The sequence below is a fragment of the Empidonax traillii genome, unplaced genomic scaffold, assembly GCF_003031625.1.
Source record: "Empidonax traillii isolate 1590-97213 ecotype Southwest subspecies unplaced genomic scaffold, ASM303162v1 scaffold34:size3740991, whole genome shotgun sequence".
Taxonomy (NCBI): Eukaryota; Metazoa; Chordata; class Aves; order Passeriformes; family Tyrannidae; genus Empidonax; species Empidonax traillii.
Window position 1 is genome coordinate 2,165,537 of NW_020955227.1, and position 22,256 is coordinate 2,187,792.

Sequence of the window (22,256 nt, forward strand, 5' to 3'; positions counted from 1 at the left end):
CATTTTTTCTTAAATAACAACCCAACCAGCAGCTAACCCTGAAGGTCATTCAGGAGCCATAGCTGGTAGTGCAGGTGGCCTCTGATTTGGTTAACAAAACTTGCTGCGGGGGCCAGACTGGATTTGTTGGTTCCTTATGTCTCTGACTGTAATTCAAGGCTTTTACTCAGCTATAAATCCACTCATAAAGTCTGGGTCCTTGTAATCTGAGCTCTCCAGCAGTGTCAGCTTCAGTCAGCTGAGACTGTTATCGATGTACTCGTGGACTGCAGTGCTCAAGGCTGCTGCTGGCATCCCCCTCAGCACCCAGGGGGTGATGTTTCATGTCACATGGTGATAAAAAGGTGTCTGAAGCAAGGGCTGGCTGGGTGCCTGTGCCCTGAGACCGGGAGGGGTTTGGCCTCTTCTCCCAGGCAACCAGGACAAGAGCAAACTGCCTTAAGCTGTGCAAGGAGAGGTTCAGGTTGGACAACAGGAGGAATTTCTTCATGGAAAGGGTGGTCTGGCATTGGAAGGGGCTGCCCAGGGAGGTGGTGGAGTCACCATCCCTGGAGGGTGTCAGGGAAGGACTTCACATGGCACTCAGTGCTCTGGGCTGGGTGACAAGGTGGGGATGGGGCACAGAGTGGACTTGATGATCTTCGAGGTCTTTCCCAACCTTGATGATTCTGTGATCCTGTAAAATTCATTATTGCTACAGGAATCTGTGCAAAGGCTCAACTCTGAAACACTGCCCAGTAAAGGCTGGACAGGGACAGGGCACCCTGGAGCTGCAGTGGGAGGATCAGGGCTCGCTGCTGCCTTCCCTCCAGCTTTGCTCATTTTCTTCCTTTTTAAGGAAGAGAGATATTTTCAGTGCTTAATTACTAGGTTAGAGCAGAGACTGGATTACTCTCCAGACACGCAGCAACAGCAGTCTCTTATTAAACTCCCCCACTTACACAAATGCAATGACGGTGCTGTCCTCCCTTTGGGGCTGGGGGTGGGATAAGAGATGGGTGAGGTGCCTGACAAGTGCAGGGGTGTACCAGAGGCACAGAGAGCAACTTCAGCCTTGGCACTTGTATCTTCTCGCCTCCAGGGTGCTGAGCTTACTGGGAAATGAGAAAACACGGCCCTTTCTCTGGGAAAGTAAAAATCCAGCCTGGGATGGGCCAGCACCCCCTCCCTCTGGCAGGAGGATAATTTGTCAGTGTCATGGTGTGCAGATCTTGCTGTGGATGGACATTACTGGTGAGCATTTGCCAGGTCCAAAGGGTTTGGCCAGGAACATCTGCTCCAGCTAGGCTACCTGGCAGTCAAGCTGCTGTCAGGGGAATTGGGTGGTTTCTTCTAGCTAAGCACCCTCTTCCTCAGGCTGTACAGGTAAAGATAAGTTTCCAGCCTTGTGTATATGCCACTTGCTCCTCAAATGCTTGGCCCGCTATTTAACATAGTTAATGATTGCCCTCTCCTGGTTGGCCTCTCTTACTGCTCTTTTTCAGTGCTGCTTTTCTGGCAGAGCTCCCTTCCAAGCTTGGTGTTCAGCTCCAGGACACCTCTTCTCAGCTCCCAGCTGAATGACACACAAGGTGAACTGGATATCCAATTTCTTTTTTTGCAAGCCCCACTTGTGACCTCTTCAGAACCCTCTGTTCTCCAACAGCTCGGCAACAAAATGAATGGAATTTGAAGAAAACATTTATTGCTGAAGTGGGGTCAGTTCCCTGCACTCCCAGGCTGGAGGGTACCTGGAGGAGGTGATGCTGTGCCCTCAGCCATGGGCTCCGTGTGTGGGGTGTTTCCTTTTTCTACCTCTTTTGTTTGACACAGCTCCTGTCAAAACAACAATAACAGGATAAGTGAAAATGCCAAGGCACCAGCAAGAGAGAATTTACTGAAGAAAGTAGTTCCCTTTCCCCTTTTTAGCTGATTATATGTCAAAGAGGGGCTAAGGAAGCTCTGGGCTTCCCCAGGCACAGACACTGCCCAGCTGCTGCTGGTGACACTTTCCAGGTATCTGCTGGAAAGAGTTTGCCCCACGTTTCTGGGGCAAAGCTGTGCTACACTGGGGGTTCGGTAAGTGAGTGCTGAAGGACAGGGGAACTCAAACTTCTGCTGAAATAAGTAAAAAGTTAGTGCTACCCAGGCACTTGGTATAGGTTAAGATCTTATTGCCTGGGGCTGGTGGAGGGTTATGTGAGTCTGCTCTGATGCTCTGTTCACATCCATCTCCTTCAGCCTGATTACAAAGGTCTCCAAAATATTTTCTGTGTTTGTTTAATCAGTTTTTTACTCCTTGGATGCAGAGCCCTACCTTGGCAGGGCACAAAACTCTTTTCTGCCAACGCCAATTGCACCGCAGCTTGTAAGGACAACCAACTTTGTCTTGCTCCACTCTACCTTTCCCCAACCTTCATTTACCTTGTCCAAATTTAAATGTGACCCAAATGCCCCTGCAACCCCCAGTCCACAGCTGCTTGTGGTTAGTGTGGGGGAGCTGGGCTCTTCCTCACAGGTGCTGCTTGTTGCCTAAATGAGGAAGGAGACCTGGCCCTGCCACAGCAAGAGGGTTTCACTCTCTGCCTTTTTCCCTGCCCCCAGTTCCCATGGCCTGTGGAGCATCTTGGGGCTGAATGGGTGCTGGGGACAACGTTGCATCCAGCCCTGCTGCTTGGTGTGGGGTTTTGGGCATCTCTGAAAGCTCAGAGCCTCCTGAGGTGGATGAGCAGGATGGAACAGCAAAAGGTAGGATACATTTCACCTTCACTTTTCAAGCTGACTTGGGGACTGGGTCCTTTGCGGGATAAAATGTCCTAAATAAGATGGCAAGAGGCAAGGGCTGGGTCTGGGTAATGTTTTGGTGAAAAACCTAAAGGAAAAATCTCCGTTGCCCTGTCCCCTCCTGCTCCTTACTGCAGCTCCTGGGGGCAGCTGGTCTCTGCTGGGGATTGAGGAGGCAAAATCAGGAGTTTCAAGGCAAAATGAGGAATTTCAGGGCAAAGATCCCATGCTGTAGCTATTTCTCTCCCAGCAGTGGGAGGCAGTTAGCAGGTTTCCCTGGAGATGCTCAGGTTCAGGTATTTGCTTTCAGGAGTCACCTATCTGCAGGGGGGTGTTATTTTAAACCTCCATTTAAGTGAACCTGCTGTTATTTAGCCCCCTAAATCGTTTCCACCACCCTGAAAATGCTTCTCCAAGACTCCAGTTTGGCAGCTGGCGGGTATAGCCTGGGGTGGGGGCTGTGGTGGCTCTGCTGACCCTTGCCCACCCACAAACACCCACGTACTGTTTTCCAGGGTGCATAAATGATCTCCTCTTCCCTCAGCCCCAGGCACTTGGCGTGGTGCTCGAATTCCTCACGGTCAGCTGTGCTCATGCTCAGGTTCCGGGCTGGAAGAGGAGAAAGCATTTGCCCAGGAGTTAAATAGGAACTGGTAACAAAACTGGTGTTTTGGGCATCACTTTTTTTAATCTCCCAAACTACTCCAGTTCTGTCTGCTTTGAGGGATGGCAGGATAGTCTGACATTCCTGGGGTGTTGGGAGGGTCCAAGCCTGAGTATGGAGGCAGTTTTCTACATGTACCTTCAAACTCTATTAAGCAATTGCTTTGCAGCTTGGATGGGTGATGGGGAGCTTTATCAGGGTCTAAAACTACTTTATGAGGTTGTGGGTAGATCTGATCAGCTTTGCCTGTGCTGGCACTGCAAAGCCATGTGCTCTGCCCTGGGAGATAAGCACTGAAACACCGTGGTTGGCTTGAAAATATTGAGATTTTACAATGATATCGATGCTGAATTGTGTTTGCTTCCCGTTCTTTAAATATTTATGGCCTAAGTGGGTTTGGCCTTAAACGTGTTCTTTCTGCTCTGCCAAGAGATGTGGGGTTTGATGGGGTTTGTAAATGTTCCTGTGACCCCTGGGGCGTCGGTCTCAGAAAAGTCACTGACTGTTGGTTGTGTTGCTGTTGTGTGGTTTTGATAATTTTGTGTGTGTGTTTTGGTGTCCCATGACAACTTAGAGTTACTTTGGGAAGGAGTTTGCGTACCATAGAGATACAGTCCCAAATACGTCCTTTCCCTCTGCAGTTGGTACTGGATGAGTAAAAGGTCTTCAGAGCTGAGGTTCATCAGTGTCCCCACAGTTTGCTGGGTCTTGGCTGGGAAAGAACAACCACAATATTCAGATTTTTTTAGTGCTGCAGCAGCAATAAGCCCCAGCCCAGGTGTGGGCAACACCAGTAGCCCCTGGAATCCAGCCCTCAGCAGTGTGTGGGGACAAATGTCCTGACATGAGGTGACTTGTTTGGTTCTTGGTTTATTTGAGTTGTATTTCTTAAATGAGGGGCTGGGGTGTGAAGGAGCCAAAGTCACCCAGCGGCTGTCCTGCTGTTGGAATGTGCTGCATGGTGTGGCATGCTGAGGCAACCCAGGGGGTTGCAGTTCCCACCCTTAATGGCTCACCCTGTTTCCTCTGCGAGGGGGAAGCAATTCAGAACGAGAGGCTCCATTAACTCACTGAAAACTGCCATGGAATGTTCTCTCCTTTCCCCGAGGGACTGTGAAATAACTTCACGAACAAGATGGTGTGGGATGGGAGCAGGTTTGCTCCTGGAACAGCATTGCTCTGTGGGGTTTAACGTGGCTGGAAGGGCGGGCAGTGATCCCCTGGGTGTTCTGGGGCGGGGAGTTGTCCCCTGGCCCTGGGGAGCTGTTTGGAGCCCACCGAGGCTTCAAACAGGCAAAGTGACCCAGGAAGAAAATGCACCAGATGATGTGAAACATGGACATGGGCTCTTTGTGTGTCTCAATCCATGGAAAAACAAGGGCTGGGGGATAATGGGTGCTCACCGTGCTTCACCAGCGTGGTGTTACCGGCGGCGATTTCCAAGTAGGTGAGGTTGTTGGTGAGACATTGGTCCCCCCTGGAGAGAGAGGGGGGGACAGGGGGTGATGCCATGGGCTTGGAAAGGACCAGCAAAGACCCAGCCCTGTCCTGACCCCACACCGGGCATCTGCCACCTCCTTCACAGGGTTAACTGCTCTCACTGTTAAAATTAAGGCATGAGATGTTTTTCCACCCTGAAATAATTGAAATTACAAATTGCTGCCTGTGTTGGCACAGAAAAAAAAAATCATCCCCTGAAAGTCTGACCCTGAAAAGGGAAACACTTTCTGGTGCCTGGCAGAATCAGTGGCTGTGGCACTGGAGAGGTCTCCTCCTCCACAGAGGTCTTCTCCTTGCCCACAGGGCTTGGTGCCTGTGAGACCTTTTGTGCCCTGCAAAATTCACCCAAACCCAGGGACTGTTGAAATAAATAATTAAATGGAGTGAGGAAGAGATGGGAGAGGATGCCCAGAGCAGCCAGGAGAGAGTCTTTTTGGAGAAATCAACCTGAGATCGTGCTCATATTTTGTACTGAGGGGCTGTGGGGCTGCAGCAGGTGGGAGGGGATGGGTTTGGGGTCTGCATCTTACGCGGCCACGTGCTGGGTGATGAGCAGCTCCTGCCCATCCGTGAGGGGCTCCACGTACAGGTGCCCGTGGTCGATGAGCAGCATCTCCAGGAGGTGCCTGGGGAACTGGGCAGCCCCGGCCACGTACAGCCACGTTCCCAGCAGCTGTGGGGAGAGAGGGGCAGGGAGGTGAGGGCTGCTGGGTTTGCAGGGGAGAGCTGTGGGGAGGAGATTCCCACCCTCCCCCTGGCAAAATTGGCGTTGTTTGAGAGTTCTCCCTCTTGCGCCACACTGGCAGCAAACGGATGAAACCTTTGCAAACACACCAGAGGAGAAAAAAAATAGCTGAGTGTGGGGATTGGAAAAGGTGCTGGCGCCGGCTGTGGGTGCTCTCAGTGGTGCAGAAGGGTCAGGGCAGCCCGGCGCTGCCGTGGGGGATTTGCTCCAAAAAATACCCAACCACTCCCCTTTTTTCGAGTTTTGCTGTTGGGACTTGCTGGGGTATCCCGAGAAAACCGGGTGATTAGGGGGTGTTTTGGAAAGCTGCGGGTGTTTCACTGAGGGCAATCCCTTGGCAGATGTGCCGGGCGGGGAGGACGAGGTGGGGTTTCCCCCTTTCCCACGGGACGTGGGAGGCTTGGCGGAGCACTCACAAATTATCTGCGGGAGCGGGGCAGCCCCCCAGGGCTCGTGTCTCTCCTACCTTGGAGGCCGTGGCGTTGTCAGGGCGCAGGGCTCGGCAGGGGAAGGCAGCTGCCATGGGCAGCAGCACCGCGAGGCCGAGGGTGACCACGATCCCGATCCCGGCCATGGCTCCCGGAGCCCGGACAGACGGACGCGCTCGCTCGGCCGCTGCCTCTTGCAGCCCTGCTGGGAGGGGACGGGATGTGCCCAGCGCTACTGGCTCCGCACTGGTGATGCAATCATCACTTTTTAGGCACCTACGCTCGCCCTGGCCTCGGCTGCAGCCGAGGATGGGTGTGGGCTGTTGGTGATGGGGGACGATGCAGTTGTTGCATTTAAGACTTAAATCTACCCTCCCTAAATCTGGCCATTTTTTTCGCCCCCAAAACCAGCTGCTGTAGTTGCCTCTTGCCCTGCTGATGAGGCATGGTGCAGCTGCCCCCATCTCAGGCAAAACCCAGGGTGGCTTTGAAGAGAAGGGAACGTGTTTTTGTGTCCTTGTCAAAACCAGCCATAAAAATAGGACTGATGGGTGCCAGGAGCTCACCCCCACTCCTGCTGGACAGATCTGTAGCAGCTCCCTGATTTCCCCCTCCCTGTCCCACTGCTGTCCCTGTGCCATCCTGCTCTGGCATTATTTCTGTTTAGCTTTTCCCTCTGGTAGCAAAGCCTCCCTGAATCCCTTGGTCTGGCCCTGGGTGATGGTTTTTCCCCCTGTCTCCCCTTTCCCTTGCTCAGGGAAGGCATGATGCCACCCTTTGTCACCCCACCCCACTGTGACCCCTGTGCAAGGTCCCTGATGGGGACACAAGATGGAACCTTATGGGATTTGGCTTGAAAATTGAGGGTGGGATGTTCAGGTGCTGAAAGTGCCGTGGTGGAGGAGACTTGAGGGGGTTTTGCGTGTCTCCCTGTGGGGTCGGGGCTGATGAATTGGTGCTCACATCCCAATGTCTTGAGGATGGGACCCCCTGCCACCACAGAGCTGATGTGAGGGATGAGCATCTCTGTGCCTGCTGCCATGCCTGGCCCTGTTTGGGTTTTGTCTGGGGCTTTTCACACCTCTTGGCGGGTTTGGAGATGCAGCACCATGGGCAGGGCATGCAGGAGGAGGTCCTGCACATGGTGCCAGAGAGGATGGAGCAGGAGCAGCCAGTGGTTGTAACACAGGGGTTTATTTTAGGTCCAGATGAGAACAGTGAAACTGAGTGTTTAACCCATGAGATAAAAACACAGCCTAGATAGGAGCTCCTGAGGCTGCACTGAGCCTGGCTGTAGGATGAGGATGGAACAGCTGAACTGGTCCATGGGGTTACCCCAGCTATGGATCTGCATCACCTTCATCTGTTTTCTCCCCAGGCAGGGGACAGGCATCCTAGAAGAGAGGGGAGAGTGGCTGTCAGTGCCCCTTTGCCCCAAAACCACCAGGAATGGCTGGGTTGGGTGCTCAGGGAGGAGGGAGGATGCACAGAGGGGAAGCTGCAGTGGGGAACCACACACCCCACCCAGAATCCCATCCCAACTGGAGACAGAAGCTGGCCTGGGGCTCGCCCACCCTGGGCAGGGGTTGGTACCTCTATGGAAGTGTAGAACATGTCCTCCTCAGTGAAGCCCAGACAGTGCAGGTGGGCTTTGAACTCCTCCATGTGTTCCTTGCTCACATTGGGTGTCCGTGCTGTCAGAGAAATGGAGAAGGGGGGGGAGGAACAAAAGGGAGTTTTAGGGGTGTTTTGCATCTGGGTGATCCCCATAATGCAGATGTGGAGCCCACTCCTGCCTGCCCCCATCTTTTCCCCTCTCTGTATCAGTGGAAAAGGGGCTTTTTGCCCTGCCTGTGAGTGTTGGTGGTGTCTGTGCCCCTTGTCCCTGGCCAGGGCTTTGCCCCACATACCCAGGCAGCATCCACTCACCTGAGAGGCTCAGAGTTGGCGAGTCAATGTTGATTTCGTTCAGGATCAGCAAGTCCTTGTCGCTTTGGATCAGTGTGGCCATGGAAGCCACCTGGTTATCATCAACTGGAAGGCATGGAGAGAGTGGGATCACCCCATGTTGGGTCTCACCCTGGGCACAGCTGGCAGGGGCTGCTCATCCCCTTTTACTCTTGAGACTCATCCCAGTGGGGACCAGTCTGGTCCCACAGCGCTGCTGTACCCATTGTGTGGGGTGGAATAATTTCCCCCCCCACCACCTCCAGACACGACTTTAGGTGTAAAATGGCTCAGGGTGCCAAGTTCTGGGGGACAGAAGCAGGAGAGTCCCAGGTGCAGCTGCGTCCCCCTTTCCCCTCCCTGTGCCCTGATGGGGCCTCACCGTGCACCACGGTGGAGTTCTGCTGCAAGACCTGGAGCTTGCTGTTCCTCACCACACACGTCCCGTTCCTGTGGGGCAGAGAGGTCAGATGGAGCAAATAGCCCTGAGAATCCCCCAAGCAAGGCCGAGGGACTTGGAACTTGAGTGGGGCTGCAGAGCTTAAATAAACACGTGGCACAGCTGCTCTCCAGCCCCAAATTTGCCAGGGTGCCTCAGCCCAGAGGAGGGCACCAGCAGCTGGAAGTGCCCCTGGGGATGGGGGAGCTTGATGAGGGGGTGAATGCCTGTCCTTACAGTCTCATGATTTCGGTGATGTTGAGCTCGTCCTCACTGCTGCCAGGGAAGAAGGAAAAAGCGGCGAATGTCACTGCTTTTAACTCTGCCAGGTGAGGGGGGTACCTGGAGGCACCGCCGATGTAGAACCATTGTCCCAGGAGCTGCAGAGGGGAGGGAAGTGGGGAAGGTTGGGGCAGCCATGCCTGATTCACCCATGGGCACCACATGAGTGAAAGCAGATGCAGTGTCCTGCCATCCCATTGCCACGAGGACCCCTGGTAGGCGACCACCCTGGGGCAGGATCCAGGCTGATGGGCTTTATCCCCTGGGTTTTGTCCCCTCTCTGCCAAAGTGCTGCTCCAGTTCCCAGTCTGTGGTGGTGTCCCTCCTGCTCTGTGCCCAGTTGTCATTGCTTTCCTCCCATTAAACACTCCCAAGGGACTACATACTGTTTATGCAGTGAACGGTTTGCGGATGGAGACTCGTGACCTGAGTTGCCAGCACTTGAAGAACTTAAAACAGAGTGATGAAGCACTGGGATGATGCTGCCCAGCCTGGCTGTCACGAGGAAATGGAAGCAGGAGCCTCCCAAAGTGCCTGCTCATGAGATTGTGTGTGTGCAGAGCTGTAAGGCTTCACCCCTTCACTGTGCCCCTGTGCAGCAGTCTGGAATATTTTTTTTTAAGGAAAAGCAGCATGGATAGACAGCAAGATAAGCATGGAGCTGATGGGTCCATAGCCTCTTCCTGGACCTGTAAGGGCTAGGAATGCTGATAGTAAAGGAGAGGATGGGTGCCTCAGATTAGGCAGGGCTTACCCTGGGGACGGTGGTGTTGTCGAAGGTGATCGGGACGAGTGGGGCGCAGGTGGGGGGCTCGGTGGCGAGGGCCAGGGGCAGCCCCAGGAGGAGGGTGAGGGTGGCCAGCATCTCCTGGCCAGCTGGGAGGATGTTCCTGCTCTGCCAGGCTGTGGATCAGCTCTGTCCCTTATATACAGGTGCCAGCAGCGCTGGACATCCCCAGCCCCAGCGTGCCTGTTCCACTGCTGGGCTGTTTGCTCAGGCATGAAGCAATAGCAGGTGGAGGAAGTTCAACTTGCAAAATCTTGGATTTGTCCAACAGAAAGAGATGAGAAAACTCCACCACCACAACGCTTCACCAGTGCAGGCCTTTTTTCTCAGAAACTGCAACTAATTTTGTGGGTGTGGAGCACTTGTCAGCTCCGGGTGTGTTTGGAGGTATTGCGGGCACTGAGGGGACCTGGATGTGGCTTCCCTCCAGAGGGCAAATAAACCTCCACAGAGGTGGATGGGTGGTGGTTGTTCACCTCTGGGCTTCAGTTCACACTGGCCTTGCTCCCTGCCAGGGCACAGGGCTGGCACAGGGGTCCACACGTGCTCTCAGGGGGCAGATGCCAGGGGGGTTTCTGTGGGGAACGAGGCCTTGGGTACGAGGCAGGAGACCCATCCGTGCAGTGGGCTCAGGCTTTTAACAAACTGCATAAATTGCAGCTCCTTCAAACGCAGAATCTCCTCATTTAACAGCGCCTCAGAGCTCCTCTAATGTTGGCTCTGTAATTAGGTGCGGTGATTGATTTATTAGGTGTGTTTGTTTTTGCGCAATTCAGGACCAGCAGCTCGTGTGAGGGACAGCCCCGACCCAGGTGGGTTTTAGTGCCAGAGCTGACCTGGTGCCATCACCCAGCACCCCATCATGCCCCAGGGTGTCCCAGCACTACTGGGAAGGGGCAGAGCACTGGGTGAGCAAACACAGCTCAGCCCCTTCCACTGCTCCTTTCGCAACCGGGACCAGCCCAGGCTGGGTCTGTGGTGCAGCATAACTGGGTTTTTCCCTCCTCCACCTTCTTTTCCTCCCTCTTTTTGCCCCTGCTTTGCCCCTTCACATTACCTTTTCTTTCCCCTTTTCCTTTCCCCCCCCTCCTTTCTTAGTTTCCTATGAAGAAGCAAAAAAAACCACATTTTCCAGTCCCATTTCATTGCCTCAGTTTTAAATATTTATTTAAAGTCCAAAAAAAAAAAAAAAAAGGAAAAAGAAAAGGAAAAAAAAAGCTTTAATGAGAACAAATGGTAACTGCAGCCTCAGGAAAACACACAAAACCAATGGCAGGGGATGAGAGATGGAGAGACCTGCAGTGTGGGGGGTGTGCAGGGAGGAAGCGAGTGATGGGTGATGGTGATTTTGGCCTGGGGGTGAGGTATTTCTGGCAGGGGCTGCGTGGAGGGCGAGGTATTTGGGACAAATCCTGTTAACCTTTTCCGATGGTTGTTGGACACCAACCAGCAGGCAGTAGTTAAAAAAAAAAAAAAATAAAAAAGAATACACGAAGAGAGACTCACAGATAATTTTTTTTTCCTCAAAAAAATAAATTCCATAGTCCATATGAGACATGAAAACTCCAAACAGGCACTGAAGTTTCTGATACAGTACAGCTCTGATTACATCAATATTATTCCTTATATAGAATTAAAGATTACCATAATTATCCTCTTTAAAAAAAAAAAATTCCTCCAAATTTACATATAGAGACTAAATTTCTACAAAACTTAACAAAACAAAACCCCTCCAAGCCTGGCTGGGTTCTGAAACAAGGTACCATCATGTCAGTCTTGACAGAGGGGCCGAGGGAAGGGTTGCAGAGCTGGGTTTAAATATGAGCTTAGCCCAGGGAGTCGCAGCTGGCACGGACACAGGGCCAGTGCAGCTACAGCCCAACTAGTTAGTTACATGACAACTGACTCAAAAATAGCTGAGGCTCAACACTTCCAGATGAGCTGTGTCCCTCACTCTCCTCCCAAAGCAGTGAAGTGCTGATGAACAAAAAAAACAACAAAAAATAAAAAAGCAAATTTGCTTGTGAAGTATCCTGTAGGTGATTTTGGATGCAGTGGGAGTTGTCACATGTGATTGACATCCAGAGCCAATAAAGGATCCCTTTTAAGGCGATTTGTTTCTCTGATTTAGCTGTGGACTGTAAGCTCCTCTCTTCCCAGAGAGAGGTGATCCTATGAGGCTTTTTGTTTTTTGGGTCTGTGGCAAGACACTGTAGCACCTTCACAACCTTAAATAGTTTAAAATCATATATATAAAATAACACACTTTTTTAAGAGCACCAGAGATTTCACAGTGAGAGGTAGAAACAAATCAGACGAGCCCATTCCCTCTCTCTATTTTAGCACCAATCTCTTCCCCCCTCCTCCTTCCATTTCCCCACTCTTGGCTTCAGGACTCTCCCCCTACCCCAAACACCACACGTGAGAGGGGATGTTGATCAAACTCATGGAAGGAGGAGGAACTTAGCTTTTTTTTTTTTTCTTTCTTTTTTTTTTTTCCTTTTTCTTTTTGCTTTAAATAATATAATATATATATTTCGTTTCTTCTAATATTGCACATCAAAATGCTTCCTGTACACAGAGCGGCCCAGATTCAACCTGCAGCTCCGCCTGGGAGACCTGATGCAGCACGTGGCCGTCCAGAAGGTGACAAGCTCTGAGAGGGAAGCTCTTTTTTTTTCTTTTTTTTTTTAATTATTTTTCTCAATGGAAAGAACATTTGGTAACTCAGGAACCAGACAAAATGGGTGGTGGTGGTGGCGGTGGGTGGCTGGAGGGGGGTCGGGGAGAAACAACAAAAAAACCTGCACGCTGCAAGTCGCTTGAGGTTTCTCTCCATGTTTTCTTTGGTCATGGGAAAAGCTTTATGTGTGGAACCGCAACATCCAGTCCCCCTGATCCCTTTTCACTGGCCACGTCCCGACTGACGCCCATTTCCCCTACGTCCTTGTTCTTCCTCCTTCCAACAACCGGCTGAGTTCAGCAGATCACGGGTTCTTTGAGACCTTGAGCCAAAGGCTTAGGAGCAAGAGTTGACCCAAAAGACACAGCCCAGCTGCCCTTGCTGCAGAGAGGTGGGAGATGTCCTGTGTAAGGACAGGCCAGCCGTGGGGTCGGAGCCTCGGAGCCCAGTTTCCATAGCTTGGTTCAAAGGAAGCAGACGGGGCCGACCTCGAGGTGGTATTGCTTTCCTGGCTCGGATGGGGGGAGGTTGTAGATGTTGACAATTGGCAGCTGCTGAGGGTCCTGTGTCCGAAACGAAAAGAGAGTCCGATGCCAGCGTCCATCCTTGATCTGTGCAGGGAGGGGGGACAGAGAAAAAGCTGATGAGCTGGGGGGGTGCATCCTGCTGGAAAGGAATGTGGTTCATGAGAGAAGGGATGGTTCTTCAGGCTGAGCAGGTCTGGGGTGGGGTTTAGAGAGCACTGTGGGGAATCCTTTACCAGGCTGATGAAAATACAACTTGGATGGTACCACCAACACAAACTCCTAATTCAACGAGCCCAGATGCAGCCCTGTGGCTCTTGACTCTGCATGGCATCGGGCAAGAGCCACATCCACCACGCACGGGTGGCCATTCCCCCTCTTCTGCCATCTGACTGCTGCTACGTGTCACATGTAACTTTGGAAGTTAGTTTTCTGCTTTCTGTCTGAAGGCCATCTACTTCACAGGAGCTGCTATTGCATCCTGGACTGGGAAATTAGTGGTGAACAGGTAAACTTGACCCTTCTCCCTTTTCTCTGTAGAATGAGCAGCACAGGTGTCACTTGAGCCTTGTCGTGTGCCCTGAGTGGGCTCAGCACGGCATTTCTCTCCACCTCTTCCCTCTTTAGGACCAACCTACCTTGCAATCATCAGCTGCCACTTCTGGCCTGAGCTGCCCCCCTGCCTCGAACATCTGCCCGTTCCAGGCCTTGAAGCGCACGGCTTTGTCCGAGGGTTTCTCGGAGGAGCCTTCCCGCCAGACGGAGGTGTTCAGGCAGTGGATGGTGATGTGCTGCACCACCTCGGAGCTCAGCAGGCGCAGGAAGTTCATCTGGACTCTGCCGATGTCAAAATCCAGCTGTGAAGGTGACAGAGAGGTCAGGGGTGCCCTGCAGAGGGGCTGGGGGCAGCTGGATCTGGCACGAGTGTGGGCATAGGGGCCAGATGCCAAATCAGTTTGGAAAGTTTTCTTGGGGACACAGCTGGTCCTTTAGTTTGCAGAACAAAACTGGAAGGTCCTTAAGTAGAAGGAAAACAGTGTAAAGTCTTACTTCAATACACACTTCTGCAAAGCAGCAGGTGCCACTTCATCTGCAAATGAACCCAGATGCTGATATTTGTATTTTTGGTGCAGGTGCTTCGTCAAGAAAACCCTGTAGCGCTAACTTTACTGGAAACTTGTATGTTTAAGCTGATCTCACTTTTTCAGGTGGCAGAAAGCAAAATGCAAGAGTGACCTGACCATAAGTTAATTCAACAAAGGATTTGGGAGAAGTGTGTTTGCAAAATTACTGGTCTTGTTAAGGTTATGGGTTTGTTAAACATTTCTGGAACTTATAGCTCTGTCTTGACAAGAGTCAATAAGAGTCTTGAGTGTATTTTTTTAACGCATGAGAACAGTTGTCAATGTTACAGCAGCACTAACTCTGCCTTGAGGGGAAACCTGTGTGCTGTGTCATCGTGGTCACTGTCTGATGTCACAGGACAACACCCCCTGTGTAAATATTTGGCAATACCAGGATGGGAAATGCCACTCTGGGGTTGAGCTGTGCCTACCTTGGAGACGGTGATGGGGCTGAGACACGTCTGCCCACCGTTGGTGAAGTTGCAGGTGACCTGGATGGTGTCTGAGGAACAGCCAAGATTTGGGTCAATCCAGTAGGTACCTGAAGAAACAGAAGATTTGGGGATTAACAGGGGCACTTAACCTTTTCTGGGAATGATAGAAGGGGAGTTTTGGTTTCTCCATGCCTGATTCCAGGGAAGGAGACCAGTTTGGGCCATATGGAACAGCCCTGTGGAGGACGCAGCCCTTTGCACACTCAGAGCTCCCTACCATCGTTCATCTTCTGTTCACAGTTCATGAGGTCCCGGCAGATTCGTGCAGGGTTTTCCTTGGTTCCCAGGGGTCTTTTGATGCTCTGAATGAGGTTGCTGAGGTAGTGTAGAGTCTTAAAGATCTCCCCTCCATGGTCCAGCATGAGAAGGTCTGGATGTTGGTAACCCTGGGGAGAAAAGGAGGGGAAGTTGGGGTGCCTTAGGGGCCAGGGGCTGTAACCACAAGGGTTTCTGCATCAACTGTGGGGAAATCAGTGGGTCAAAGACAGGCTGTGCAGGCTGGGATCCTGCTGTCCCTAGCAGGACATCATTAAAGCTCTGGCAAAGTCCTGATGGTAAAGTCATGAGGTCTGAACCTTCACAAATGAGTGACACAGCAGAACCATATCCTTTAAAGTGGACCTCTGTGTACATAAACTGCAAATACTCCATAAGAACAGTGACAAATCAGAGCTTTGTGTGCATAAACTCAACACACAGATAACACCTCTCTGACCATTCCCAGCCTCCAGCTCCAGCAAAGACCAGGGAGTGCAAAAAATTCACTCTTACCTCTGTCTTGAGAGCGGTGTTTGAGTCGATCAGTGTCTGGAAAGCTGTTCCAAAGCCATCTTGTTGCTAATGGGGGGTGAAAAAGGTGGTAACTGAGATTGTCAGAAGCCGAAAGTGCCCTGATGCAAACAAATGCTTCTCAATCTAAGGCTGCAACTCAAGCATCGCCCTGCCAAGGCAGCAGTTTCTGCTGGACCTGAGTGTTTGTCTTCAGGGACCCAGCAGCTCTTTGAGGGTGTCCCAGCAGCACCTGGGCTCTACAGGACTTATTGTCATCGTTAACAAACATACAGAAAGTGGCAACTTACAAATGAGGCTGGAATTCCTGGCAGTCCCTGGAAATCAAAGGGAAAAAGGGGCATCAGCTGGAGAGCTGGGCAGTCACTATTGCACAGATATTCAGTCATGGCCTTTTGAAATCCTCATTTCCCTGGAGCCCCTCAATGCAGAGGAGTGAGAGAGGCAACAATGCTGTCTCTATAAAGCACTTGGGGATGGTTTGGAGTAAAGCACAAGGAACACTAGTCCATTCACACGCAGAGTTTTGCATATGAGGAATGGGGCTAAGCTATAATTTCCAGTGAGTGAACAGCCCCTCTGGAGAATATCATGGCAAGAATTTTAGCTTGTTTCAATAATGTCTTTGAACTCTTTCCACATATACATACCGGAGGGCCAGGGTGTCCTCGTGGGCCTGGAGGACCCTAAAGACAGAGTGGCATCAGTTAGTGAAATATCTCCAGTTTGTATTTCCATTCCTGTTGTCATCAGCAGGAATCTGTTCCCAGATGAAATCCTCTGGATTTTTGACACTTCACAGCAGCTTCTCCCTCAAACCCTTCAAGAGACAGGACTCGGCCCCATTTTGTCCACATCCCAGCTCTGGGTGCAATCTGCCTTCATCTGGGCCATTCCTACTGCATCCCTTGCTCCCAGCCCTTCCAGCTCCTCAACTGTCATTAATTAATTCCTTATCCCCAGGTACTTGTCACATTCCCTGTGTGCACAATTACCCACCCTGCAGCTTTACACTTGCTAAACTGTAAAAGCAACTGTTTTATTTAAATGCAAGATAGCAGTCAGAAAAAGCGATACCAAACACTTACCCTTGGACCTTGCAGACCCTGCAGGAAAATAAAAAAAGAAGAAAAAAAAGGCAGAAGCTGTCAGGAGATGCTCATTACTAACACAAAATCTCCCTGTACACCCATGTGTTGTTTCCCAAGGTGCCTGTGCAAGGGCTGGATGCTGCCCTGGAGGGACAGGGGGTCTGCCAACAGCAGAGAGGTTATTGCAAAGGAGGGTGATGGCCCTGGCACCAGTGAATGCTCACTCTGGGGTGCAGGTCCCTGCCATCACAGTGTCCTCTGCTGTGCCCATGGAGGTAGGAAATGTGAGCAGGAAGAACCAGAGGCTCCCTTGTGGGAGCCTGATGCCACCACCCTGAGCCCAAGCCCGGGTGGGTGCAGCAGAGCCCGGTGTGACTCTTGGTTGCTCAAAGGGAGGGACCCTCTTAGGGACACCCAGGGGTGGGACCAGCACTTACCATCTCCCCACGGCTGCCTTTGTCTCCCTTGGGCCCCTGTAAAGCACACGGGGTGTCTGTCAGTGACTGTTCACAAGCTGCACTGCTGGGGGTTGCCCCCAGAAGCTCCTTGCAAGAACCCAAATGCATCTCTAACATATCAGCTCAGGTTGTTATATTGGCCCTCCAACCCGAGGGAAAAAAGCACCATTACTGGATTTTTGGGCAATGCCCAAGTTCATCTCACTGGTTTTCCTCTCTGCCAGTAGCAGGCTCTGGACTGAACTTTGAGTAGTGTCATGTTCATGTTTTTATGAAGCACTGACCTGACCTTTAGTCTGTGTTCTGTGCTTTTGGCATTTTGGATCAGGAAGGGATGTTCAACACTTCCTAGAATCAAATGTTTGCCAGTTTAATACGTTTATCAGTTTGGTTTGTGTTTTTTTTTTTTGCCCCTCTCAGGCCAAGCTCTTTGGGAAATCTGGCAGCTTGCTTTTGAAAATCCGCAATAACATTTTTGCCTCCTAGTCTGGGCCAATCCACAGAAAACCTTGCACTTAGGCTGAGTTGCTCCTCTCTTTTAAGCTAATAATCTTCTTGCAACTATCCATGCAGCCAGAGGCTAAGCTTGCACTTTTCTGAAGCTGCTGATCTTAAAACCCCTTTTGTTTTCCTCATATAATGGGATTTACTTATGCTGGCCTCAAACATTGGATCTCACGCACTGTGCTCCGAAAAATACAGGCAGAAAAAAAGCACAGACACTTACTGGGCTTCCCGTGGGACCCTGAATGCCAAGCGGACCAATAATTCCTTCTTTTCCCTAGGAAAGAAAAGATATGTTTGAATCATCATGGTGGTATTTGGTGCAACTGGAATAAAAAGCTGTTTCCAAGTGCAGGCCCTCGCAGTACGGCTGCCACAACCTGTGTTAAACCTCGGAAATTCCAGAAATAGGAAGATTTCAGTGTAGCTGGAGTGGTCTGTGCCCCACGACTGCCCAAGCCCTGTGCAGATGTGGTCACCTACAGCTGTGAGCAGTGCTCTGTGCTCCTCACAGCACCCTGGAGCCTCAGAAACAAGGGGTGGAGGAAGGAAGAGAATCCTCCCCAACCAACAAGCTGGAAAACCACTCACCATGAGACCCGGTGGCCCACGTGGTCCCTGAATGCCTTTGAAGCCAAGGTCTCCTGGGGGGCCCTGCAAGCAAAAATGAGATCCACTAAATAAGCAAACCTTGTGTTTTTGCCCTTGCCTACAGCTCTGCTGCACGGATAAGGTGCTGCCTTGTATATGGGAATAGGAAGGTCCTAGTTTTAAAAAATTCTTTTCCCACTTCTGCTTTGCAAGAAAAAAGATGGTTCCCTCTTGATAAAATGGGTCTAATGATAAAATGGGTCTAAATTTCAAATCAAGGTCCTCAGTGTTAGGGATGCACATTGGTGTTTCAGGTGCAGACTGATGACAGATGCCAGAAATACAAATGTCTGAAAGATGTTCAGGTGGGGAAAACAGCCATGGGGTCTCTAGGACAGCCCTTTCCCCCTCTAACAGCTGCCCATTTTAACAGGAATAAATTCCCGCATATATTAACACACATTTAACAAATAAAGATGCATAAACTAAAGGAAGTTGGGATGATGATTCAATTTCCACAGTTCCTGCAGAGCAGATAATATAAAGTCTTTGCAACAAGTGTTGTGTGTCCCCAGTAAAGAAGGACCAGAAAACCAGCTGGTCACAAGCAGCCTCTTACCTTTGGCCCAAACAAGCCCGCAATCCCTGGAAATCCTGCCTCTCCGAAGTCTCCCTGCAGATAACAGCCAAGACAAATACAGGGACAACAGTAAGTTCACACTGATGGCTGGTCACTTAGAGACACACCAAGAGTTCAATGAGAAATCCTTGAGTATCCTTCAGTCCAAGCAGGAGTGAGGAGGAGGAACCACACAAACAGCAATCTAGAAGCAACTCCAGAAGATCTCATAGACCCGTAGATCACTTAGATCTCACAGACTAAACCTTTCTGCCCCCAGACAGGAGGCATACATGCACTATTCCTAGCAGATGCTTCTCTGGTTTGGCCCACAGTCAGCAGAAGCAGGATGGAGAGCATCTGCTCTGAGATTGATCTTGGAAGTTCATGCTGAAAAAAAAAAGAAGCCTCAAAGTTCTTTAAAAAAAGCTCTTCTTTTATTTCTAGTACCAACTGAACCAACCCTTTAAAGGATAATTTCAAACTATGCTCATTCAAGCTGTTAAAAAAGCGTGTGTTTCTACACTATAACCTCCCACTCAAACCCACGAAAACCACGCATGTCCCCTAATTCTTTTCCTACTCAACTCTGCAGGGATTTTTGCTCAATTTTGTAAGAAAAATAATAATAAAATATTTGGAAGGCCATTAAGCTTGAATCAGCACATAGCTTGCACTCTGAGGATAAAAAACCCACCCTGGGTAGCATGTCCTTATGTAAACACCCTCCTTTCACCACGTTTGAGATGTTTGTCCTTTGATATTTCCGAGCTTCTCAGATGTCAAAACGCAAAATGATTCAATGTTAAAAAAAAAAAAAAGGGGGGGGTCAGAAACCTTCACCAGATGATTCATCTCCAGTCTCAGGAACATGAGAGATGGAAAAAGCTTGTTTGGCCTCTCGGCAGGACTGTGTGACCTGTGATGGATTGTTCTTTACAGGGTGTTTTACAATGCCTTGTTCAGCCCAGCTGTAAATGACCCAAGCAATGGGGTTTCCACCACCTCTGTTACAAAGCTGTTCCAGAGTCAGTTTAGAAATCTCACTGTTAGGAAGTTTTTCCTGCCACAACACTGAGAAACTGCTTGGCAAGAAAGGGCCCGGTTGGACTCGGTGGAGTGTAAGAAACTTTCCAAGGATACAAATTGATTTAAGTTCCCATTTATGGATCCTGGAAAGCAAAACTGCTACTAACGGAGGACTAAGGTCTTTCCTGCATTAGGAGAATCAACCAAGCCCTCTTTTCAGAGGGATTTCAGGTAAAAGCACAAGAAATTAGGAGGGTTTAAATGCTGTGGAATCATCTCAGCCAAGGGGACCTGTCATTGTCCCTGCAGCAAAGCAGCAGTGACAATACAGGGCAAATGAACATGTCACTTGTGGATATCAGAGCAAAATGGCCTTGTTATGGTGGTGGTGGCTGCTGTCTTTCAGCTTGAATACTGCCATCACAGGGTGCTAAGTAAAAAAATACAAACAAAATAATTTAGTTGAGGTAGCTGGGGTTCACCTTGTGCCTTGTGTTATATTAGTCCTAATCTCTCTCCTGTAACCACGCACAAGCTGGATATGGGGTCCCCTAAAGACCCTCCCAGCGTTCACCCTGCTGTCCCAGCCTGTGGATCCGCACCCTCTCCTGCAGGAGAGACAGCCTGGAGTCAGGTGTGATCAGCTCCATCACCACTAACCGGCTGTCCTTTGGGTCCTGGGTCGCCGGGGCTCCCTGGAAGGCCCGTTCCTCCTGGTGATCCTCTCTTCCCTGTTTGGCCAATCTGTCCAGGCAATCCTCTTTCACCCTAAAAATAACGGATTTTCCTGTTATTCCAAGGGGAAGGAGCTAAATATAACAACACTCAGCTGAAATAGCCATAGATGGAAAGCTGGAAGAGATGGCTCAGCGGGATGAGGAATGTGGTTGCATCAGGGTCTGCTAAGGTGGGTTGTTCAGGATGCACAGGGTGACACCAGGATTAGCATGACCACGTCCCCTCTTTGTTCTGCCCTGCAGTTTGCCATAATCTCTCCCCTCCCAGCAGGCTGGCAATTGATGATTAATCCACAGAAAATGCTGAAGACACGCCAAGACTTCAGCTGGAGGACTTGGATCCAGAGCCTGCAAAGCCAACATTTTCCCCTGCCCTAATTCCCCAACTTCAATCCAGAGAGGGGCTGCTGAGACCCAGCACCACACTTTGCTCCCCTCCTCTTCCCCTTGCCAAGTGCCAGGAGCAACAAGAGGTGCAGAAGGTGAGAGCCTGGGATGGCTGAACAGCTGGAAAAGGGGCAAAGAATTTTCCTGGGGGCAGGGTATGAGTCTGTGACAAGGACACGAGGGTCTGCCAGTCACCTCTGGCCACAGCCTGTTGTTCTGCCCAAGGCAGCTGGAGGGCAGCAAGTGACAGTTTAAGGGCGATGTGCTGTGGAGCCCTAATTTAAATCAGATCCCAGAGCCTCTCCAAACCCAGCTGGAGTCTTCCTATTTACAGAGTCTGTCTACAAAAGACCGAATTGCTGTGGGTCCAGTTTAGGTCCTGGGGTCAGTCTGGATCAGGGCAAGGACCAGGAATAAACCCTGAGGTCACTAAAGCAGCTTGTCCCTGCTTCCACCCAGTGTGATGTCCAAGTCCATACTGGTTCCAGTTGTTACATATTGTATATTATATATTTACCAAGTAAATATATGCTAAAACCTAAGCAGTACAAATTTCCTCTCAGCAGTTCAGGCCTCGTAGAGCAGCTAGAGGAAACTTGAAATTCCCATGGACTTGTCCATCCTGGACATTCTACAGGTGGGCTGTAGCAGTTTCTCTGCAAATTCTCCATTTTTCTTCTAGCCATTTAAGTGTTTGTAGTGTGGGTATGTGAGTCTGGAGGTTCCTGACCTTTGACAAGGGAGGAAAGGTTTCTGGGACATTCAGCTGCTGTGACCACCATGAAAATGATGGATGGATGGATGGATGGATGGATGGATGGATGGATGGATGGATGAGAAGAGAGGCCTACAGAGCCTCTAGCTGAGTGAAAGATGGCAGTAGAAACTGAGACTATATCAGACCTTGGAGAATCCCACCTCTAGAGACATCAGGCTACAGACCTGGATTGCTCACAGCAGTATCTTAGGGAGTCAGAAACTCACCTTGAATCCTGGTGGTCCCTGTGCCCCGGGGAGGCCTGGCACGCCTGGGTTCCCTCTCTTGCCCGACATCCCAGTCACACCTTCTTCCCCATCATCCCCCTGCTCTCCCTAGAAAAGAAACCCAGAAGGGGTTATGAAACAAGATGCTCTTTCCCCCTCTGCACAGCTTCTGCCCTCAGGAGGCACCACCCATCTGGGCAGGGGTGGGTTTGCAGATGTGGACAGATTTCTGTGCATGCAAGCGTCTGTCAGGCTACAAACCCCACTTCATTTACAGACCTGGCCATGCAAAGGCAGCTGCTGCCTCTGTGTGCAGGGGAGATGTGAGGAGGAGCCACTCTGGGTACGTGTAAACAGGAATATCCATACCTGGATAACACAGTTTCTCCTGTGCTCCCTTTTAGTTTTCCGGCTCCTAAGCTGCATTTGTCATTGATGCCAAAAGGTTATAACAAACTCACCGGGATCCCGGGCACACCGTCCTTCCCGGGCACTCCGTCCACTCCAGGGGCTCCCTCTTGACCTTGCCTTCCCACCACTCCTCGAGGACCTGGTAGCCCAAGGATGCCCTGAAATCACAGAGGTGTTAGAGGTGGAGGTCCCAGACAGCGTTCCCTGGGGCAGAGTTGAATTTTCACCTACCGGTGAGCCTCTGCTCCCCGCACTGCCCCGTGCTCCTTGCTTTCC

General features: G+C 50.7%; 3 protein-coding genes across 4 annotated transcripts in view; all 3 read right to left on the minus strand.

Annotated features, from left to right (window-relative positions):
* Positions 1-1,662: 1,662 nt before the first annotated feature.
* LOC114054561 lies at positions 1,663-7,164 on the minus strand. Its single transcript, XM_027877855.1, has 6 exons — positions 6,139-7,164; positions 5,458-5,600; positions 4,831-4,904; positions 4,029-4,139; positions 3,269-3,372; positions 1,663-1,815 (listed from the first exon to the last, which is right to left on the minus strand). Exons 1-6 carry the CDS (start codon positions 6,739-6,741, stop codon positions 1,699-1,701), a joined length of 1,152 nt encoding a protein of 383 aa, XP_027733656.1. The 5' UTR covers positions 6,742-7,164; the 3' UTR covers positions 1,663-1,698.
* Positions 7,165-7,278: 114 nt separating this feature from the next.
* LOC114054562 (alpha-1-acid glycoprotein 2-like) lies at positions 7,279-9,785 on the minus strand. Of its 2 annotated transcripts, XM_027877856.1 has the most exons (6): positions 9,523-9,690; positions 8,724-8,866; positions 8,430-8,497; positions 8,030-8,134; positions 7,694-7,794; positions 7,279-7,494 (listed from the first exon to the last, which is right to left on the minus strand). In XM_027877856.1, the coding sequence occupies exons 1-6, from the start codon at positions 9,631-9,633 to the stop codon at positions 7,441-7,443; spliced, it is 582 nt and encodes a 193-aa protein (XP_027733657.1). In that variant the 5' UTR covers positions 9,634-9,690; the 3' UTR covers positions 7,279-7,440. The 2 variants fall into 2 exon arrangements, with proteins under 2 accessions (XP_027733657.1, XP_027733658.1); XM_027877857.1 differs by lacking the exon at positions 8,724-8,866 and having other exon boundaries at positions 9,523-9,785.
* Positions 9,786-12,502: 2,717 nt separating this feature from the next.
* The window catches only part of COL27A1 (collagen type XXVII alpha 1 chain), a 143,202-nt gene continuing 133,448 nt past the window's right edge, over positions 12,503-22,256 (minus strand). The window contains exons 47-62 of the mRNA XM_027877854.1: positions 22,212-22,246; positions 22,031-22,138; positions 21,570-21,677; positions 20,122-20,229; positions 18,433-18,486; positions 17,814-17,876; positions 17,446-17,499; positions 16,698-16,733; positions 16,258-16,275; positions 15,820-15,855; positions 15,460-15,486; positions 15,152-15,217; positions 14,598-14,766; positions 14,318-14,427; positions 13,401-13,619; positions 12,503-12,849 (exon numbers count right to left, since the gene is read on the minus strand). Of these exons, the coding sequence (XP_027733655.1) occupies positions 12,703-12,849; positions 13,401-13,619; positions 14,318-14,427; positions 14,598-14,766; positions 15,152-15,217; positions 15,460-15,486; positions 15,820-15,855; positions 16,258-16,275; positions 16,698-16,733; positions 17,446-17,499; positions 17,814-17,876; positions 18,433-18,486; positions 20,122-20,229; positions 21,570-21,677; positions 22,031-22,138; positions 22,212-22,246 (1,358 nt within the window). The 3' untranslated portion in view covers positions 12,503-12,702. The remainder of the gene's footprint in view (positions 12,850-13,400; positions 13,620-14,317; positions 14,428-14,597; positions 14,767-15,151; positions 15,218-15,459; positions 15,487-15,819; positions 15,856-16,257; positions 16,276-16,697; positions 16,734-17,445; positions 17,500-17,813; positions 17,877-18,432; positions 18,487-20,121; positions 20,230-21,569; positions 21,678-22,030; positions 22,139-22,211; positions 22,247-22,256) is intronic.